This window comes from Armigeres subalbatus, chromosome 3 (assembly GCF_024139115.2).
Source record: "Armigeres subalbatus isolate Guangzhou_Male chromosome 3, GZ_Asu_2, whole genome shotgun sequence".
Taxonomy (NCBI): Eukaryota; Metazoa; Arthropoda; class Insecta; order Diptera; family Culicidae; genus Armigeres; species Armigeres subalbatus.
In genome coordinates, this window is record NC_085141.1 from 182251895 (window position 1) to 182271787 (window position 19893).

General features: G+C 42.0%; 1 protein-coding gene across 1 annotated transcript in view; it reads left to right on the plus strand.

The window, feature by feature from the left end:
• LOC134226403 (uncharacterized) overlaps positions 1-19893 on the plus strand; it is a 197557-nt gene that overhangs the window by 18547 nt on the left and 159117 nt on the right. The window contains 1 exon segment of the mRNA XM_062707163.1: positions 5929-6119. Within this exon segment, the coding sequence (XP_062563147.1) occupies positions 6019-6119 (101 nt within the window). The 5' untranslated portion in view covers positions 5929-6018.

The following is a 19893-nucleotide window of genomic DNA, read 5'->3' on the forward strand; positions in this document are numbered from 1 at the left end:
TCCTTCTTTGTTTCCGCAAAGCCTCGAAGGCAGCTCGAAAGCTTCCTTTCACGAGGCTTGGAAGTCTGATTTCAAGAGGCTCAGAAGCCTCATTTCGAGAGGCTTGGGGGACTTCTTTCCAAAAGCCTGGGAGCCTCGTTTTAAAGGGCCTGGAAGCCTCGTTTTAAGAGGCCCTAAATCCTTCTTTCAAGAGGCTCGGAAGCCTCCTTGCAAGAGGCTCGGAACCCTCCTTTCAAGAGGCTCGGAACCCTCCTTTCAAGAGGCTCGGAAGCCTCCTTTCAAGAAGCCCGGAAGCCTTCTTTCAGGAGGCCCAGAAGCCTCCTTTCAAGAGGCCCAGAAGCCCCCTTTAAAGAGGCCCAAAAGCCTCCTTTCAAGAGGCTCGGAAACCTCCTTTTCAAGAGGCACGGAAGCCTCCTTTTCAAGAGGCTCGGAAGCCTCCTTTCAAGAGGCTCGGAAACCTTACTTCAAGAGGCTCGGAAGCCTCCTTTCAAGAGGCACGGAAGCCTCCTTACAAGAGGCCTGTAAGCCGCCTTTTCAAGAGGCTCGGAAGCCTCCTTTCAAGAGGCTCGGAAGCCTCCTTTCAAGAAGAGGCCCAGAAGCCTCCTTTCAAGAGGCTCAGAAGCCTCCTTTCAAGAGGCCCGAGTCTCCTTTCTCGAGGCCCAGAAGCATCCTTTCAAGAAGCACAGAAGCCTCCTTTCAAGAGGCCCCGAAGCCTCCTTTCAAGAGGCCCAGAAGTCTCCTTTCAAGAGGACCCCAAGCCTCTCTTCAAAAGGCCCAGAAGCAACCTTTCAAGAGGCCCGGAAGCCTCCTTTCAAGAGGCCCGGAAGCCTCCTTTCAAGAGGCCCAGGCCTCCTTTCAAGAGGCCCGAAGCCTCCTTTCAAGAGGCCCGGAAGCCTCCTTTCAAGAGGCCCGGAAGCCTCCTTTCAAGAGGCCCAGCCTCCTTTCAAGAGGCCAGAAGCCTCCTTTCAAGAGGCCGAGAAGCCTCGGTTCAAGTGGCCCAGAAGCCTCCTTTCAAGAGGCCCGGAAGCCTCCTTACAAGAGGACTGAAAGCCTTCTTTCAAGAGGCCCAGAAGGCTCCTTTCAAGAGGCCCAGAAGCCTCCTTTCAAGAGGCCCAGAAGCCTCCTTTCAAGAGGCCCAGAAGCCTCCTTTCAAAAGGCCCAGAAGCCTCCTTTTAAGAGGCCCAGACGCCTCCTTTCAAGAGGCCCGGAAGCCTCCTTTCAAGGGGCCCGGAAGCCTCCTTTCAAGAGGCCCGAAAGCCTCCTTTCAAATGGCCCGGAAGCATCCTTTCAAATGGCCCGGAAGCATCCTTTAAAGAGGCTCGAAAGGCTCCCTTCAAGGGGCCCGGAAGCCTCCCTTAAAGAGGCTTCTTAAAGTGGCCCGGAAGCCTATTTTCAATAAGCTAGTTTAAGAGGATCGAAAGCCTTCTTTCAAAAAGCTTGGCAGGCTCCTTTCAAGAGGCTCGGAGAGCTCCTATCAAGAGGCACAGAAACCTCCTTTCAAGTGGTTCGGAAGCCTCCATTCAAGAGGCTCATAAACCTCCCTTCAAGAGGCGCAGAAGCCTACTTTGAAGTGATTCAGAAGCCTCCAGTACTGATAAAAGTCCTGTAGGAAGTTTGATGGTTAAACTTAATGTGAATTGGAAAGTTGCACAGAATGATAAAAATTTCAGCCTACTTTATGGAGAGCCATATATCCCTTCAGCTTTCTCGTCCATATGTCTTATGAGTTACGCTTATTTTTATTTACAGCAAAAAATAGGGGGTACTTACCTCAATTAGTGCAAGGGTTCGAAGGGGTACCTCTCATGAAAAAGGTTGAGAACCGTAGCATAGTTGATCACTATTGAATATAATCACGATAAGTCATAGCGTTCAAAAATTATGAGGACAACGCTGTGTTGAACCATATAAGCTTGGTTGGTTGATTCGCTATACAGCGTTTGTATCACACTAAGGCGAAATCTAAGGATTCAATCAAGAAACATGACATTCTTTGCATTAAGTGTTTTGTATCAAATCTCGCATACAAACCGCTCAGAGAATGTTATATTTGTTACGTCAACTTTGCATTCCCAAACAAACATCAGAAGCTTATACTGCGCTTAATCAACAAAAATAGTCTTTTTCAGCTAGAAAACTAGCTTATTCAGCTAGAATTGTTTGTTGGGTTAAATCGGTTTGTTTGGTTTCGATCAAGACATCTAAACGACTCTCGTTAGCTCCTCCAGCAACAAATATATGCATCGTGTACAGCAGTATAGCTTCGACTTACACAATCTTCCCGACTCCGTCCAACTTGATGACGGACAAGGACGCAGACAAGCATAGTGCCAATTCCGATATCTCTATTGCCCTTCTACTTGTGTTATATGATAATTATCCCATTCACATAGCACAGAACGAGGATTATAAGGGCCGAGGTACCCAGCATCAAATGGAGTAATGCACACGTAAACGTGGTAGGCCGTGGGCGTGGTAAGGCCACCTGGAAAGCCGGCAATGCGCTGGCACGATACCATGGTGTTCTTCTAAAAAAGCGAGTCACGATGTTCGATGCTGCAAGGACACGCAGCTAACCTCGAGGGTGCGTTATGCACTGGCCCCCCTTTGAAGCATTACTTTCTGGTTGTACCGAAGGGACGATGGGCTTGGCGGCAATGGAAACGGTTTAGCTGGTCGGGGATGCAGTCCTGCCTCCCTCATTGGAGGTGGCCCCTAACCCAGCACTTCCTGGTCAACCCAGGATGTCTGTTGAGCAGATTCCCCCTCCATTGTTTAGGAAGAAAAAAAAACACGTAAACGTGTGCACGACTACATTTGATGCTGGGTACCTTGCGTGGACGCGGCGTGCATGCAGCTTGGAAAAACGCTACGTGGGCATCGGCCCTAATAGTCTTCTATCACTGCTTCTCTCATAGTGCTCGGCTTGGTGTGGAATGCTTAGGTTCAATTCTCGTCTTCGGCCAAATTCTTTTGTAAGCAAAATAAGGTTGGCGAAATATGTATAAAGCATCGTTCCTCGACGGAAGTTTAAAAATAGATTCTTTGTATAGACACAAACACATATCTAGTTATTTTTTCTCGTGACCAGAGACCTAATGCAATGGCTTGCTATATTGACTTAATGCAATCTGTGCATGCACAGTTTAAAATTCTGAAGATTACACGCCATGAAAATATTTATACGTATATTTTTGTGTTCAATAGCCTCTAATTTTACAACCAACAATATTGAATACAGTATGTCATAGTAACGACGACCTGTAATTTTAAAAAGTGATGCAAAAATAAGTCGAATCGAACGGAGCCTTTTATAATTAATGAAATTTCACAGGGGGATAGAACAAAAATTTAATTTAATCCTGAATATGTCATTGTATGTCAAACTGTATACTTATTGATAATTTAGCTGAATGTTTCTGTTGATCCTCACCAATCAACTGATACATCTATATTTATTTGAGGTTTACAAAGCATCCCATCGCTTCCCGTATTCAATATGATGGCGTATTTTGTGTGAATGTAATGCTATTCGATTAAGCTGTCAGGGGTCCTATTTTTGCAATCACTGCTGTCATCGTGTTTTATATGTCAATTAATTATTATAGAGAGAAGTCGGAAATGATTATTTCTTCAGCACATCTCAAGTCATACCGCACTCTGTGGATTGCTATGGAAATCCGCTCAACTGAAGTGACGAAGCCGTGGTCATGGGGCGTTGCAATTTACGATCATTAGTGCTGTTGTCGAGCTCCAGATGCATATCGAAACCGAAGCGTGGTCAGACTATGAAGGACTTCTTGCGATGGGAAATGAGCTTTCTGTAAGTCATGTTCATAATCACATAGTGCATACATAATATAATATGCAAATTTAGAAAAATTATGACTTTTCGAATTGCGCTGTGTTATTGGAAGCGCGGACCCAAGAGACGTGAGCATCAATTGCGGCCCTTTTTAAACATTGAAGCACAGACATACAGATATAACAGTTTGAACGATACGGATTTTTGATTTTCATATTGCTCAACATTACTTCTTCTTCTTCTTTTTTTTTATTGGCATTACATTCCCCGCTGGAACATTGCCGCCTAGCAGCTTAGTGTTCATTAAGCACTTCCACAGTTATTAACTGCGAGGTTTCAAAGCCATGTTGTCATGTTTGCATTCTTATATCATGAGGCTAACACGATGGTACTTTTATCCCCGAAAAATTTCCTAGACCGCGGGAATCGAACCCAGTCAGCTTCAACATGGTCTTAATGTGTAGAAGCGCATCTTACTGCACGACTAAGGAAGCCCCTGCTTCACGCGGGACATGGTATACGAAAAGTATTAAATTCGAAGCATCTTGTATATTCAAGTTAATTAGGTCTGTTTGTCCGTTAAAGCTCTACTTTTTTGCAGCGCGCGAACATCAAACTCAATGAATGTTGCTTTAATTGAAATGAATGGCAGAAGTGCCTTTTTGCTGGACTTGTTGAATAGTGTTGAACATCTAATGAATTACACTTCTCATCATTTATTATATTAAATGTTTCTGTTATTTCAATATGGTGATTGATTGGTAGTCATTTATGTACGTTCGTGTAATGAAATGTTTATCCTCACTTAAGTTACAGCTTTTGTGGTGTTTACAAAACATTGCCGGTGTCCTGCGCTCCTCCTACGTGATTTCGAGTCTACAAGCGTTACACGGATCATCGTATAATCAGTTTCGCCGGAATACCGACAATATCAGCTACATCTCGTTCTAACGTTGCCAACTGTGAAAATAGAATCAGTAGTAGAATGATAGTCCAGTTTGAAACATTACTATCCAGCTTTTAAGGATCGGTAAAGGTGACTTTTGTTTAGGTTAAAAATCTTTGTCCTTCTTAGATTAAATATAAATTTCCTTCCATTTCTGGGGGAGAAACTGCAAGAAAGGAGTTTCTGACCTTCAGAAGTCGTAAGAATGAGTATAGGTATACAAAAAAAATTAAGCACACTTACAAGCCGTCATAACTAAAAGCGGAAAACGCACTATGTTACAGCTGAGAGGTACGATTCCACGCCTGCCTTGCTCGGCAAACATCTGACAAAGAACTGTCATTAAACTGTCGGCCTCGATTTAGCAGTTTCATTTTTCAATTACTCTAAAATAACCGTAGGAGGTAAGCGCAACTTAGTATAGAAATAGACACACCACCATTCTCAACCGCCTGTGGTCGCTATTCTTCCGAGGAAAACTCAAAGTGCGCACCCAGGCTTTCAGTTGTTGAATTTCGCAAAATAAATTAATAAAACTGGACATCGCAATGCAAAACAAACGAACAACATGAAATTACCTCCTCGGTACCGGCGTACGCTCGACGGTAGTGCATAGTACACAATCAGCGCACCGCAATGCAGATATGATCTGCTCTGGGAGGAACCTGCGTGCATTCTGTCGTGTCGTCTAACTTGGCATTCACGACGTTAAAACCGTACAGCGGCATTCGGTTGTAATCTTCGTTCAAGGTTTGGCCGCTTGAATATTTGTTTTCGTCATGTCTGTCTACTCTTACTGGGATAGCGCACTCGTTCTTGGCATTTGAGAGTATTTCCCTTAATCAATTATGAGACGATTGTTAGCCGTGGTATCTTTTCTGGAAAATTAAAGTAACGCCTATTGACGAACTTGATGGATGTTCACCTGTTTTAACTACGTTCAACAGCCGAAGGTTGATGTGTAAGCGTATTATTTTTTAGTAAAATATCAAGTCGAGGAACTACCAGGTTTGTTTTGCGATAGGTTTTACTTTTTATTTAAATCAAGGTTTCTGCTTTGATAACAACTCATTATAGGTTGATTGTAAATCTAACAATTTAAATCTTTCATTAAGTAATAAGATTTTCTGCTTTTCACGATGTCGTTTTCAATGCTATTTTTCCTCTTATTTTGCAGATTATAATTCCACCATCAGTTCCCCAGTCGCTCAATGTGTTCTACTCGAGAAAATGATCCAGATGAAGCAAGTAACCAGTGTTACGAAAAATGAGCGACCAATCCAATCCGCAAGAAGTGACACGCAATGTTAAAACTTTGCCGCCGAGCTGTCAAAAGCTCGCTCTTGGAATGCAACAACGATGGAACAGGTATTTAAAAGTGATATTTTCATTTAAAAATTAGACCAGTCAAGCCTTATTCCCAATAGGCAGAAAATTCTTACATAACACAGGGTGTCTACTCGAAATCCGGGAAAAATTCCCTGAGTTTTCCAGGTTTTTCCAGGTTCTAAAATCGCCAGAGGTGAACCAGCCAAGGGCTGATAGCCTCTTTAATAAAGAAGAAAAAAAAGAGGTTCTAAAATCATATGCAAAGATCGGTCAGAAATTGGAAATATATGCGGGTATATGTATCTTACTTCCATCTTTATAATACTCGTTTAAATGCAGAAAACTTTGGAGAGTTCTAATTGTTTCGACTCTAACTCAGAGAGATTATTTCCACTACTTTAAGTTCTTGCTCTTGCTGGATTCACTCAACATCTGAACATTCATTTAAAGAAAACTGTTGAGTAGTCAAATAGAAAGTTTTTTGTTACACTTTCAGGAGCAAATGTTTCCTTCGCACTTGTATCAGGTCGCGATGCGCTTGTTTTCGTGGCTTGTAAAGATTGTAAGAGACTTATGCCTCTCTGTGTTGCGTATCGTCTTTATCTTTTTCAATTGTACTATTCAAACTCTGTGTTTACTTCTTTGATCTGATGATATGGAGAGCTTTTCTTGTTTATCATCGAATTATCTTGTTTATCAACTTCAGCGGCCATTTTTCATTCCACCATCTCTTGACCTCTATATCACCAGAGTTCAGGGCCGAATTTAGGCGGAAGGGGGGCCCGGGGCCGACAGCTTGTGGGGCCCCGAAATGTACAAAAAAGGGTTGGTTTTGGTACATAAGATTTGTAGGGGGCCTGGGTGACGGCCCCAACGATCCCCCTCCCTAAATCCGGCCCTTTCCGAGTCACTATTCAAGACTTTTTCAGCTTCGGATTAAAATTAAAATTGACCAAAATGTCCCGATAAGAGGAATATGAAGGCTTTTTTTTATTAAATTCCCCCTATTATCAAGGTTTCACTAAAGGCGAATAAAGTGTCTCTCGATTTTAGTGGCGACTAGCCAAAATTAGTCAAAACTTTACGGAACCTTTATGTGCTATGATAAATGATAGTTGATTTTTTAAGGCTTTCTTCCTTGAAGAGCTTCCAGCTCATAGACTCATCTGTTAAGAAAATTTGAGTTTATAGTCTGCAACCAAAAATTATTTGACAAATTTGACAAACTGCTAGAAAAGTTTTCCCAAATATTCCTAAATAATGGCGACATCATTCCACGTCGAGCATCCGTGCGAGACGGTTGTAAGTCCGCGTACGGTCTGCTTCTCATTCGGTTTTTTTCCTGAAGTACAGGTAGTGGTTTTTTTCCGAAAGTGTTTTGAAGCATAGTGCTTGAGTGGAAGTGGTGCTTAGCTGCAGCAGTTAAGTAGCCATTTCGTTGGTTTTGCAACTACGCAAAACTGTGCAGTTTATTCGGCGTCCATCGCAGGCGCAGGCATCATCGTCCCACGCCGACAGTCATCATCCATCGTGCGTCTCCACCAACACAGACGCTGCCGTCCTGCCACCATCCATCCACCCAGTTGCAGTGTTGGGTGCGGCGAGAACACCAACAATAGCGTGGTTCGCTTCGACCGCACCACCGGCGAGTGTCCATCGAGCTAGTGTGTGCTGCCAGAACTGTTAGCCGGCAACACAGCAGTGTGAACGCAAGTATTTAAGGTGGTTATACAACAAAGCCACAAATCGGCCATTTTGGAAACCACGTGTTTTTTTCTCGTGATTTTCTAGAGCACGAATTGAAAGAACCACAACGCCCATGGGGATGAAACATCCGTAGAACGTTTGCTTACTTATGCTAAACAATCGACTTTAATTTCGGCATTGTACGAAAGTTATTACGCTAGGTTTGAACTTTTGATAATACAAGTAGAAAACTGAGTGGTCAATTTAAAATTCACCACATGGCTTAATTGTATAATCACCTTAATTGAGCTCCCTCTCATTGTTCCCCTCTCTTCTCCATCTTATTGGAATAGTTTTTTCTTTCTTTTTTACTCGTCTTCCCCTCTGTCCCAAATCATTATTTTGTTTGTGTGTGTGTTTTTTTTCTGCCCTTGTGATAATTGTTTAGTTTTAAAAGAGATTGTGCCTCGCTGCAGCGGCGCATTTCGTGTCCGCAATGCGCGAAGGCGAAGTTGGCGGGGGTACTTCGTATTCCATGTCAGATGTTTCGTTGCATTCGAGTGTTTCAAACCAAAACGAAATGGACACCAGCAACGCTAAAATTTCCTCTACGAGCCCCCGTCCCAAGGTCTACCCTCACGACTCTAGTGGGCCGTATGTTGTTTTCTTTCGACCCAAAGGCAAACGTTTGAATATCAGCCAGATTAGCAAAGATCTGGAAAAGCGATTTTCGTCTGTCACGACCATTGACATGGTTGGGTCCAGTAAACTCCGTGTCACGGTCAGTGATCGCAAACAGGCCAACGAGATTGTCACCTGTGAGCTTTTCACTCTCGAATATAGGGTGTATTTACCGTCAGCAGTGTGTGAGATCGCGGGGTGGTGGCGGAGGGAAGGATGACATGTGACGATTTGAAACAAGGTTTCGGTCGTTTCAAAAAGTTTCTTTGCCTCCTGTTGCGATACTGGATTGCAAACAAATGTATTCGGTGTCGCAGGAGGGAGAGAAGCGGAGTTATTCCCCGTCTGACTCTTTCTGCGTCACTTTTTCCGGGTCCGCACTGCCTGACTACGTAGTGATTGGCAAACTTCGTCTACCTGTTCGGCTGTATGTACCGAAGGTGATGAATTGTGTTAATTGCAAGCAGCTGGGCCACACCGCTCAGTACTGTTGCAATAAACCTCGCTGTGCATCATGCGGAGAGAAGCATGTGGAGGCGCGTGCAAGACGGCACCGAAATGTGTCTATTGTAACGAAAGCCCTCCACATGCTCTTGAAGCTTGCCCAACGTACATACAGCAGCGAATCCACCAGAAGCGGTCTCTTCAGCAACGTTCTCGGCGAAGTTACGCCGAAATGTTGAGGAAGGCCGCTCCTCCACTCGTTTCTGACACCATCTACTCGTCTCTTCCTTTGGACGATCAAGGTAGCTCTGACTCCGAGGTTGGAAATGGGGTTCCCTTTGTTTTCAATGGCTCAACGAGGAAGAGAATAAAACAGAGCCAGCGACCCTCGAAAAAGCCTAGAAAACAGCCTCAAAGTGAGCCCCAATCCAACATGGTCAAATTCAAAGCGGGAGGAAATACTCAAAAACGATCAACTTTGTGGTTTCACATCGGGATGATCGAGAGTTTCCACCGCTTCCGGGAACATCTAAAATCCCAGATACCCCATTTTTGCGATTTCTCAGCCAGAAAGAGAGCATACAGAGCGAGCAGAAGAACTCCTGAGCGCTCCAATGTTCACTCTTTCTGGCATCGTGGAGCTCATCCTCAACTTCTTTGATGCTTCCGACCCCGTGAAGAACATGGTCAAAACTGTTCTTCCTATTCTGACTCCTCTCCTGAAGCAGCTGGCTTCAAAAATGCCCCTCCTCGAGTCATTTGTATCCTTCGATGGCTAACTTAGTCTATAAGGGTAACACGATTTCGATTCTACAGTGGAACTGTAGTATTCTTCCAAAATTAGATATTTTTAAATTTTTAGTTAACAAATTACAATGCGATGCTTTTGCTTTATGTGAAACATGGCTAACACCAGATGTGAACCTTCATTTTCCTGATTTCAACATAATCCGCCGCGATCGGGCAAATCGATATGGAGGGGTGCTTTTAGGGATCAAAAAAACAGCACTCCTTCTATAGAGTCGATCTTGCGCCGATGTCTGGCACCGAAGCTGTCGCATGTCAGGTGACTATTCGAGGAAAAGACCTCAGTATCGCCTCGATATATCTTCCTCCAAACACCGCGATATCTCGTAGAGATCTCTCGCACATCTGCTCGGTTATGCCTGAGCCACGGTTGCTCCTGGGAGATTTTAACTCCCACGGAACAGGCTGGGGGTAACTGTACGACGACAACCGTTCATCAATGATATACGACCTCTGCGACTACTTCAATATGTCAATTTTGAATACAGGAGAAGTTACACGAGTGGCTCCTCCAGCAAGAGATAGCCGTCTAGATCTTTCCATTTGTTCGAGCTCATTATCGTTGGACTGTACTTGGAAGGTGGTCCAAGATCCCCATGGTAGTGATCATTTGCCGATCGAAGTTTCGATTTCCAATGGACATAAGCAATCTGCTTCCATCGATCTTTCATATGACCTCACGAAGCACATCGATTGGGGCAAATATGCGGACGCCATCAGCGATGGCATACAGTCGATAGAAGCACTTCCCCGCGGGAAGAGTACAAGTTTCTATCGCAGTTGATTCTTGAAAGCGCTCTTCAGGCAAAACGTCGGCCGGTGCCAGGAGCTTCGGTTCGTAGGAAACCCTATAGTCCGTGGTGGGACATCGAGTGTACGCAAAGAATTTCGGAAACACGGGGCGATCGTTCTTCACAAACGATACACCGCGCTCGAAATCCAGTTCAAGAAACTGGTCAAAGTGAAGAAGCGCGGATATTGGCGCACTTTTGTTGAAGGTTTATCGCGCGAGACTTCAATGGAAACTCTGTGGACCGTCGGGAGAAGAATGTGCAACGCGTCGTCAGTAAACGAAGATCGTGAAAGCTCGTCGCGGTGGATACTTGACTTCGCAAAGAAAGTTTGTCCGGATTCGGTACCGGTGAGGCAAGAGCTACGTGATGCTTTTGCAGACAGGAATGATATGGATCGTCCCTTTTCGATGATTGAATTCTCACTTGCTCTCCTTTCATGTAACAATTCCGCTCCAGGGATGGATAGAATCAGGTTCAATTTGCTCAAAAACCTCCCAGACGTCGCGAAGAGGCGCTTATTGAACTTGTTCAATCAGTTACTGTAGTGCAACATGGTTCCGGATGATTGGAGGAAGTGAGGGTGATAGCCATCCAGAAGCCCGGAAAACCAGCGTCGGGTTGTAACTCGTATCGCCCCATCGCGATGCTGTCATGTCTTCGGAAGCTGTTGGAGAAGATGATTCTCTTCCGGCTAGACAAATGGGTTGAATCGAATAGTTTGTTGTCAGATACACAATTTGGTTTCCGCAGGGGCAAGGGAACGAACGACTGTCTTGCGTTGCTTTCTTCAGAAATTCAGCTTACTTTCGCTAAAAAGAGCAAATGGGCTCAGTGTTTTTGGACATTAAGGGGCTTTTGATTCAGTTTGCGTCGATGTCTTATCTGACAAACTCCACGAGTGTGGACTTTCACCAATTTTGAACAACTATTTGTACAATTTGTTGTCAGAGAAGCGTATGAGTTTTTCTCATGGTGACTCGGCAACTTCACGAATTAGCTACATGGGTCTCCCCAGGGCTCATGTTTGAGCCCCTTCTTTACAATTTTTACGTCAGAGACATTGATGAATGTCTCATGCCAAATTGCTCGTTGAGACAGCTTGTAGATGATTGTGTTGTATCCGTTTCGGGGCCAACATCGGTTGATCTGCAAGGACCGTTGCAAGATACTCTGGACAATTTGTCCACTTGGGCTACGAAGCTGGGTATCGAATTCTCTCCGGAGAAAACTGAGATGGTTGTCTTTTCAAAAAAACATAAGCCGGCAAAGTTCCCGCTCCAACTGATGGGTAAGACAATCACTCATAGCATATCTTCTAAATACCTCGGGGTCTGGTTCGACTCGAAATGTACCTTCGGGAAGCACATTGTGTATCTGACACAAAAATGCCAGAAACGGATCAACTTCATGCGATCAATAACCGGAACATGGTGAGGAGCGCATCCCGAAGATCTTATGACGTTGTATAGAACAACCATTTTGTCGGTCCTCGAATACGGTAGTTTCTGCTTCCAGTCCGCGGCTAAAACACACATGCTGAAGCTTCAAAGGATTCAGTACCGCTGTCTCCGTATCGCGTTAGGATGTATGAATTCGACACATACAATGAGCTTGGAAGTACTTGCGGAGTACTGCCACTAACAGATCGTTTCGCGGAATTATCGCTCCGGTTCCTCATCCGCTGTGAGGTTCTCAATCCATTGGTCATTGATAACTTCGAGAAGCTGCTCGAACAAAACCCTCAATCTCGATTCATGAGTATTTACCACTGGTACATAACGCTGGAGGTAAGCCCTTCTTCGGTAGATACCAATCGTGCTAACTTCTTAGACTCTTACAGTTCCTCTGTTACTTTTGATCTGTCCATGAAGCAGGAGGTTCATGGAATACCAGACTTTCTGTGTGCGAAGGTCATACCTCCATTATTTGCAAGCAAATACGGGCACACCAGTGAGGAGAGAAGCTTTTCCACAGACGGGTCAAAAATGGATGACTCCACTGGTTTAGGTGTTTTCAACGTTTTTCATAGCGCCTACTTTAAGCTCAAAGAGCCTTGTTCCGTGTATACTGCTGAGCTAGCAGCTATACACTATTCACTCGAGCAAATCGCATCCCTACCTCCTGACCACTTTTTCATCTTCACCGACAGTCTAAGTTCCTTGGAGGCTGTTCGGTCAATGAAACCAGTTAAGCACTCAGCGTATCTTCTAAATGGGATACGGAAAGCTTTGAGTGCCTTATCACAACGGTCTTACACAATCACCATGGCTTGGGTCCCTTCTCATTGCTCGATCCCGGGAAATGAGAAAGCGGACTCTTTGGCTAAGGTGGGCGCTATGGAAGGTGATATTTACGATCGGAAAATCACCTTCGATGAATTTTTCACATTAGTTCGTCAGGAAACCTTGAACAGCTGGCAACAGAAATGGACAAATGGGGAGTTGGGTAGATGGCTGTATTCAATTCGCCCGCAGGTGTCGAAGCGTCCATGGTTCAAAAAATTGAATATGGGACGAGACTTCATTCGAACCATGTGTCGTCTAATGTCCAATCACTACACTCTAAATGCACATCTTTTCAGAGTGGGGCTCTCGGAAGGAAATCTCTGTGTTTGCGTCGAGGATTATCAGGACATTGATCATGTCGTGTGGGCGTGCGAGGAGCATCGTGGCCCCAGATCTGCGCTAACTGAACATCTCCGGGTCCGAGGAAAACAACCAAAGCCTATTAGGGAAGTGTTGTCGGGCCTTGATCTCGAGTACATGTCCCTGGTCCTTCAATTTTTGAAAGTTGCTGATGTAAGGCTGTAATCATTGTCTGCCCTTTCCCTTGTCTGTCGTACCCCAATTCTGAATGTCTTCCTCTTGTTGTACATTTCAATGTCTGTCGTTAATCCCTCCCGTATGTCTTCCGCTCGTCGTTGTCTCCCAAAATAGTTTGTTTGTCCCGTTACAGATGTAAAAATGCGAGAAATGTTAACTTTGTGAACATCAGCATAGTAATTACTTACGCACCCTAAAATCCTTTCCTTTCCTACTGTATTATTGTATTCCCTAACCTCTAAAGACTAAACCGCGAGTCTTTCGGTTCCCCAAAACTAACACTATGTATAAGAATCAAGAAATGTATTGTTAAACTTGATTTCGGCTCCGTAACGCTTCACGGCAAATGAGCCTTCCAAATAAACGAAAGATAAAAAAAAAAAAATGGCGACATCGTTTCAAGTCACGGCTTGAATAGATGTCGCCAATATTTAAATATAAAAGATTTCGTAATTTTGAAACTTCGAACTGTTGTAATGTAAAAACCCAGATTAATCCACCTAGCGGTGATGATGCCTTTCTCGCTCATTATAAAATGTGTCGAGAAAAATTCTTCAGAGAGGTCAAATAGAACAAATATAAAGCAATTAATGGTTATATAGACTTGTGGAAAAATTGGATCGTGGAGAAACCATATCAAAACCGTCATAAAATCGAGTGTAGACGAAATCAGGGGCAACAAAGTTTTTACATGCTAAAAATCGAGTCATCACTGTATCTTGTACATATTCGTGCATGGAATGATGCTATGGCAGTTTCATTGCAAATAATTGAAAATAGTAGTTTGTGCAACTAGTTGCAAAAAGATGATTTTTTCAGCACGAGTATGATAAATCTGTACCAAAATGGTACAATTTTATTTACTTCACATGATCAATTTTGTCAAAAATTCATGTTGCTGCAGAAAACAAATAGATTCCATGTTATCGTGCCACATTATGTGCTCGACAGACCATAAAGCGATAAATAAACCTGCCTTTGGAGAATTTGATGTCATGCTCACCAAATTATTTTATTTATTGCGTGACACAGAGAATACATCTTAACTTCTGAGCACATAGGCCGATCCAGCCAATTTTCAATAGGAAACAATGTGACAGGGTTCTGCGTCGAATGCGTTTTGTTGCGAGCAAATCGGTTAAGGGTAAAAGTGCCTAAAAAATGGGCTAGACTTTTCCACTCGTTGTTGTCCAAAAAAAATTATTTTGACCATAACTTCTGAGCCCATGGTCCGATCCAGCCAATTTTTAATAGGAAACAATGGGACAAGATTTTGCGTTGAATGCAACTTGTTGCGAGCAAATCGGTTACGGGTAAGTGCCTAAAAAATGGGCTAGACTTTTCCACTCGTTGTTGCCCAAAAAAAAAGTATTTTTACCATAACTTCTGAGCCCATAGTCCGACCCAGCCAATTTTCAATAGGAAACAATGGGACAGGATTCTGCTTTGAATGCAACTTTTTGGAAGAAAATCATTTAAGGTTAAGTGCCTAAAAAATGGGCTAGACTTTTCCATTCGTTGTTGTCTAAAAAAAAGTATTTTGACCATAACTTCTCAGCCCATAGTCCAATCCAGCCAATTTTCAATAGGAAACAACGGGACAAGATCGGTTAAGGATAAGTATCTGAAAAGTGGGCTAGACTTTTTGCGCACATACACACACATACACACGCACACACATACACACACAGACATCACCTCGATTCGTCGAGCTGAGTCGATCGGTATATAACACTATGGGTCTCCGAGCCTCCTATAAAAAGTTTGTTTTTGGAGCGAACATATAGCCTTTACGTATACTTTGTATACGAGAAAGGCAAAAAGTAAAACTGTAAAAAAGAGTTGACACCCTGTTACAGTGTCATTTTTCGAATCACATTTAGGTTTTGCATTTTGACAAACTGTTTATCCACGGCATACAAAAAACAAGGCAGGCTCATCACGTATATAAACATTCATTTTGAAGGTAAACATGTGACGTCACTGCTATCTTCGCACAAGCTGGACTGAGACGATGCTCTATGGTTGCAGCATGCTTACTTTTGTACTTCAACATGTGGCGATAAAACATGCGTCACATTCGAAGTGTCATTTTTCTTACGAGCCTACCTTGTTTTCTGTATACCGTGCTGTTTATCCATATATTGTTTACAATAAGACTTAATAGTCTTCTATTTTGAACGTCATCTTGTTCAAAGCGGTGCATATCAATTATTATTTAAAAAGCCACTATAGACCCATAAATACAGTCAAACCTCCATGAGTCGATGTTCTATGACTCGATATCGACTCATGGAAGCAAATTATCCCATATTAAAAAATATTTTCTGGGTTACTGTGATGGTCCCTTCAAACAGATTTCCAAAGATTTCCTATGGTCGATGGTCCCTTCAATATCGACTCATGGAGGTTTGACTGTATAAGTTTTGAACTAAGAACATAGTTTTAGCAGCCGTAAATCAAGCCTTTCTTTACCTAGTGGCAATATGCGAGGCTACGAAGCAAGACCATACGAAGATGGCTGAGGTTGATTCCCCTTCCTGTCTAGAAAAACAAAACCATTTCTCAAGCAACATATGATTGAGGCCGAAAAGCCAACTAATTTAATTAATTGATTGAAAAGCTTGACTAATTTAATTAATTGATTGTAGTAGAAACTCATTTTATTGTCAGAAATATGTCAATTCTACACTTAAATAGTTATATTATAACAGCAAATTTGGGTTAATTGAAAACCCATTCGAAATCCACAAAATTTCGGCTAAAACAAAAAACGCGTCGTTTACTCGCATTACTGGTAACACGTCTGGTTTTAAAGCCGTTTGCTCAAAGCTAGTAATATCATCGGATTTGTTTAGATATGTTAGCCAGAGCAGTTCTGCTATGCTGTATATTGAAAACCTAGTTTAATAAATCAAGTCCAATAACGATGCCGGCCACGTCCTCACAGCCAATTTAGGATTAGGGGAGAAAAATTAGTCCGACACTCATTGCTACAAGAGACCGAGGAATCCCCTGTATCTCCGTGAGCACCACGGGAAGGGATAGTTGGTTAGATGAGAAAGTAATCTATAGGAAGTCGCCTTGGTAAGCGACTATTTATTTCTTCGGAACGGCGCCATATTCATGCTAATACGAAGACGAAAACCTAACGGGCGCCTAAAACATTTCACCGAATAATATTTTTTTTCGCTGCGACTAAAACACGCACTGTATTCGTTCGCTCGATGGCTTCTGCCAACTATTGAAGATTGTGCTTGTCTTGACCGGACCAAAGTGCAATACTACCGCATGATCCAACGCACACCAAATATTTTCTTCTCAACACAACGACCGAACCAAGCACTGTACTTACTTTTCCCGATGGCTTATGCGCTTGTCTCTCTACACAATTTCCATGGACAATTATTTGGAAATTCGACTTGAAATTGCAAACTGCACAATATGTTGCAAAAATAAGTCCAATATCCTTCTGTCTTTCTCGCTTACTAAGTATATGGAAAAGTTGTAGGATCACTTCACAGCCGAACTTTTGATAGAAGGCTCGAAGATCCATAGCCACTTGTCATAAGACGAGTTAGTACTATCCCATTTAATTTCACCACTTGATTGTAACTTAACAAAACGTCCCACATTATTCTCGGGAAAAAAATCAAAAGTTCACCAAATGTCTAGCTCGCTGGTGTGTTTATTCGACCTTACACCATTCTATCAAATGGAATAAACTCATTTTAGAGCATGTATGAAACAAAATCGATAGCTTTGTTGATGTTAATTTTTCGATTTTACGTAGTAATATACTTTGATTTACCACTTACGTTGCTCGTCAATTATAATACTATTGTTCGCTTAACTCATATAACGCCTATTGTTTTGGAAATCAAGCCTTATCAGCCGTGAAATAGAATCTTTTGCCTCCAAAATTTTGAACTTCGTGAAATTTTTGCTTACAATATTTTGAACTTCGTTGAACTGATTCCGTGCGGATCCATCTGTTAATGTGAGAGTGTTTTTTTGCAAAACAGGCAAATTGTGTTATATCAATACAGGCAAAATGGTTATTTTAAAACAAGGTAAATTAATTTTATCAAGTGAGCTTGAGCATTACTGCTGGATTAGCTGTTGTTACACAAGGAACCAGCAGATAATACTCGGGTGCAGTAAACATCCTCAGTGTGTAAATACTGGTAATCCAATATTCTATGAATGGCAATACTAGCGCCGGCCGCGTCCGAATGCAGGTCAATTAGGAATTGGGAAGGAAAATGATGAAATGCAACTCGTTGGGATGAAAGCCGAAGAATACTCATCCCACTTACACGAGTACTCATTGCGAGCTTGGAAAAAGACAAGATTGTATAGGGATCGTTTTGATGAACGATTTTCAAAATCACATGTAGAACTGAGTTTAACACATTATTATATAGTTATGACTTATATTTTTGTATAATGAGCTTAGTGAATATTGTTGGGTGTATTCACTGGTATCTGTGGTGTGCCAATGATAATGTTAAACTAATACTTTCAGTCTCCTTTCAGAGACCTTCTAAAATCTGTGTCCTTACTTCTCATCCCATTCATGCCATTTGAAGCAGAGTGATGAAAATCAAACGGATTAGCTTCAGATTACTGCGATTGACCCTAGTTACTAGTGACTATTGTTTTAACAGAAAAAAAAGAACAAATCGACGGTTTCGTGCAATTCAGACACAATTCAAAATCACAAAATTTTCAGAAACGTAAAACGTCGTAAAACTTTTTGACTAAAAAAAACTTCTTTAATTTTGTGATCGAATTTTCTTTGTGTTTTCTGCATGTGTTGATACAGATAGATTAGTTTTGTGTGTTTCAGCAAGAAAACTTTAAACAATTATTGACCTTAATAAACTTTCACCATAAATGCATTTCATACCCGTAATGCTGGGTAGACACCTTTACGTGGTGTGTTACAGGGTAAGATCTACCAAGGTTACATTGCCAGCTACAGGCAAATCCTGACCCAACGAATACCTTCCTCATTATTCAACTCCGTGGTACTTATGAGGGTGTCGGTAAGCCGGTGGCCTCTCGTTAAGTAAGTACTACATCAACACTTCCTTCCTCTCCCTAGTTACGGTGAAGATGGGCGTGGCCAGGAGTAGTAATCCTCATGCTTTTGTTATTTTTGTTTAAGACTGGAATCAAGGACCACTCCCCTTCTTGATTTCTGATAGCATTCTAGATAAGGATCTCAAAAGTAAAACATGAGTATCACTAGTGTCCAATCTACGAATTACACCGTAACAATGCTAATGCTAATGCTAATTAATAAACTTTCACCATAAATGCATTTAAGGGTAATCATCCGATACTAACAACAGCGTTTTCCTGATGTAAACTTTTCTAAATGTAAAAACTATTCTTGCGACGCTCAATATGTAAAATCCATCAATCAACCTTGAATTCAGCGTAGGAATTACACGATAAATAAATAAATAAATAAAAATACCGACCGTGATCCCTAGTGACTTATCCGTCCCTAATCTCTGCATGGACCAATTAAATTAAAATTGAACATACCAGGCCTTCTGGATACTTCGAAAATCTTACATGTCCTGGGATTAACACCTGACCCTGTTTATCGGCTGGTTATATGCAAACTTTCCGATCCCCGAGTAACATAATCCAGACAGATTTGGTTGCAGCAACTACTAGATTTGGATGTACATAAGTCATAAGAACTATGACAAGTGTGTTGCTTTGGGCCCTTCCCTTGTAGATCAGGTTTGCGTTCTATTACTTTGAACGGAGGACGATGTTCTTGTCAACGAGATGTGCTAGATTTCGTTTTCCCCTTTCTTCTTCAATCAAGCGGGTAGCCGGGAACCGTCACACGGATAATTTGAGAGCCAAGTTAATCGCCAGGTTAATCGCCAGCCTGGACATTTTTTCCGATTTATTTATTTATTTATTTATTTATTAATTTTCGTCAACCGTCGTAGACTAGTACATATAAATATACATAATTTTTCTTTTCTTAATGCTAATATACATAAACTGTGAAGTATTTACCATATATTTACAATAAAAATTAACTAGAGATTAAATAGTACAAATAAAAAATGTTATATCTTTTGCCTTATGTGTTGCCGAGACATTGTAAAGTCGATAGCTTCGCAGTGTTGATTGTAAATGCCCATTATTCGATTCAAAGGTCCAAATTTGGCATAATTTGTTCGATGATAGTTTGTTACAAATAAGGTACAATTACGAAGTTGCCTTGAAGGAATATAAAAGTTTAATTTTGATAAGATTTCAGGTGAATCAACACGTTGCGAAACGATATCATTTACGAAGGAAACCATTGCTATTTCACGCCGCTCTTTCAAAGTCTGTATGTCAATAAGCATGCAGCGTGCTTTGTATGATGGGAGTGGAAATGATGTCCAGCCTAATTTACGAAGAGCAAATAGTAAAAATTGCTTTTGTACAGATTCTAATCTCTCTTCGTGCGTGATTGAGAAAGGAGACCATACAATACTGCAATATTCCATTATTGATCTAACATAAGCTACATAAAGTGTTTTAATTGTATATGGG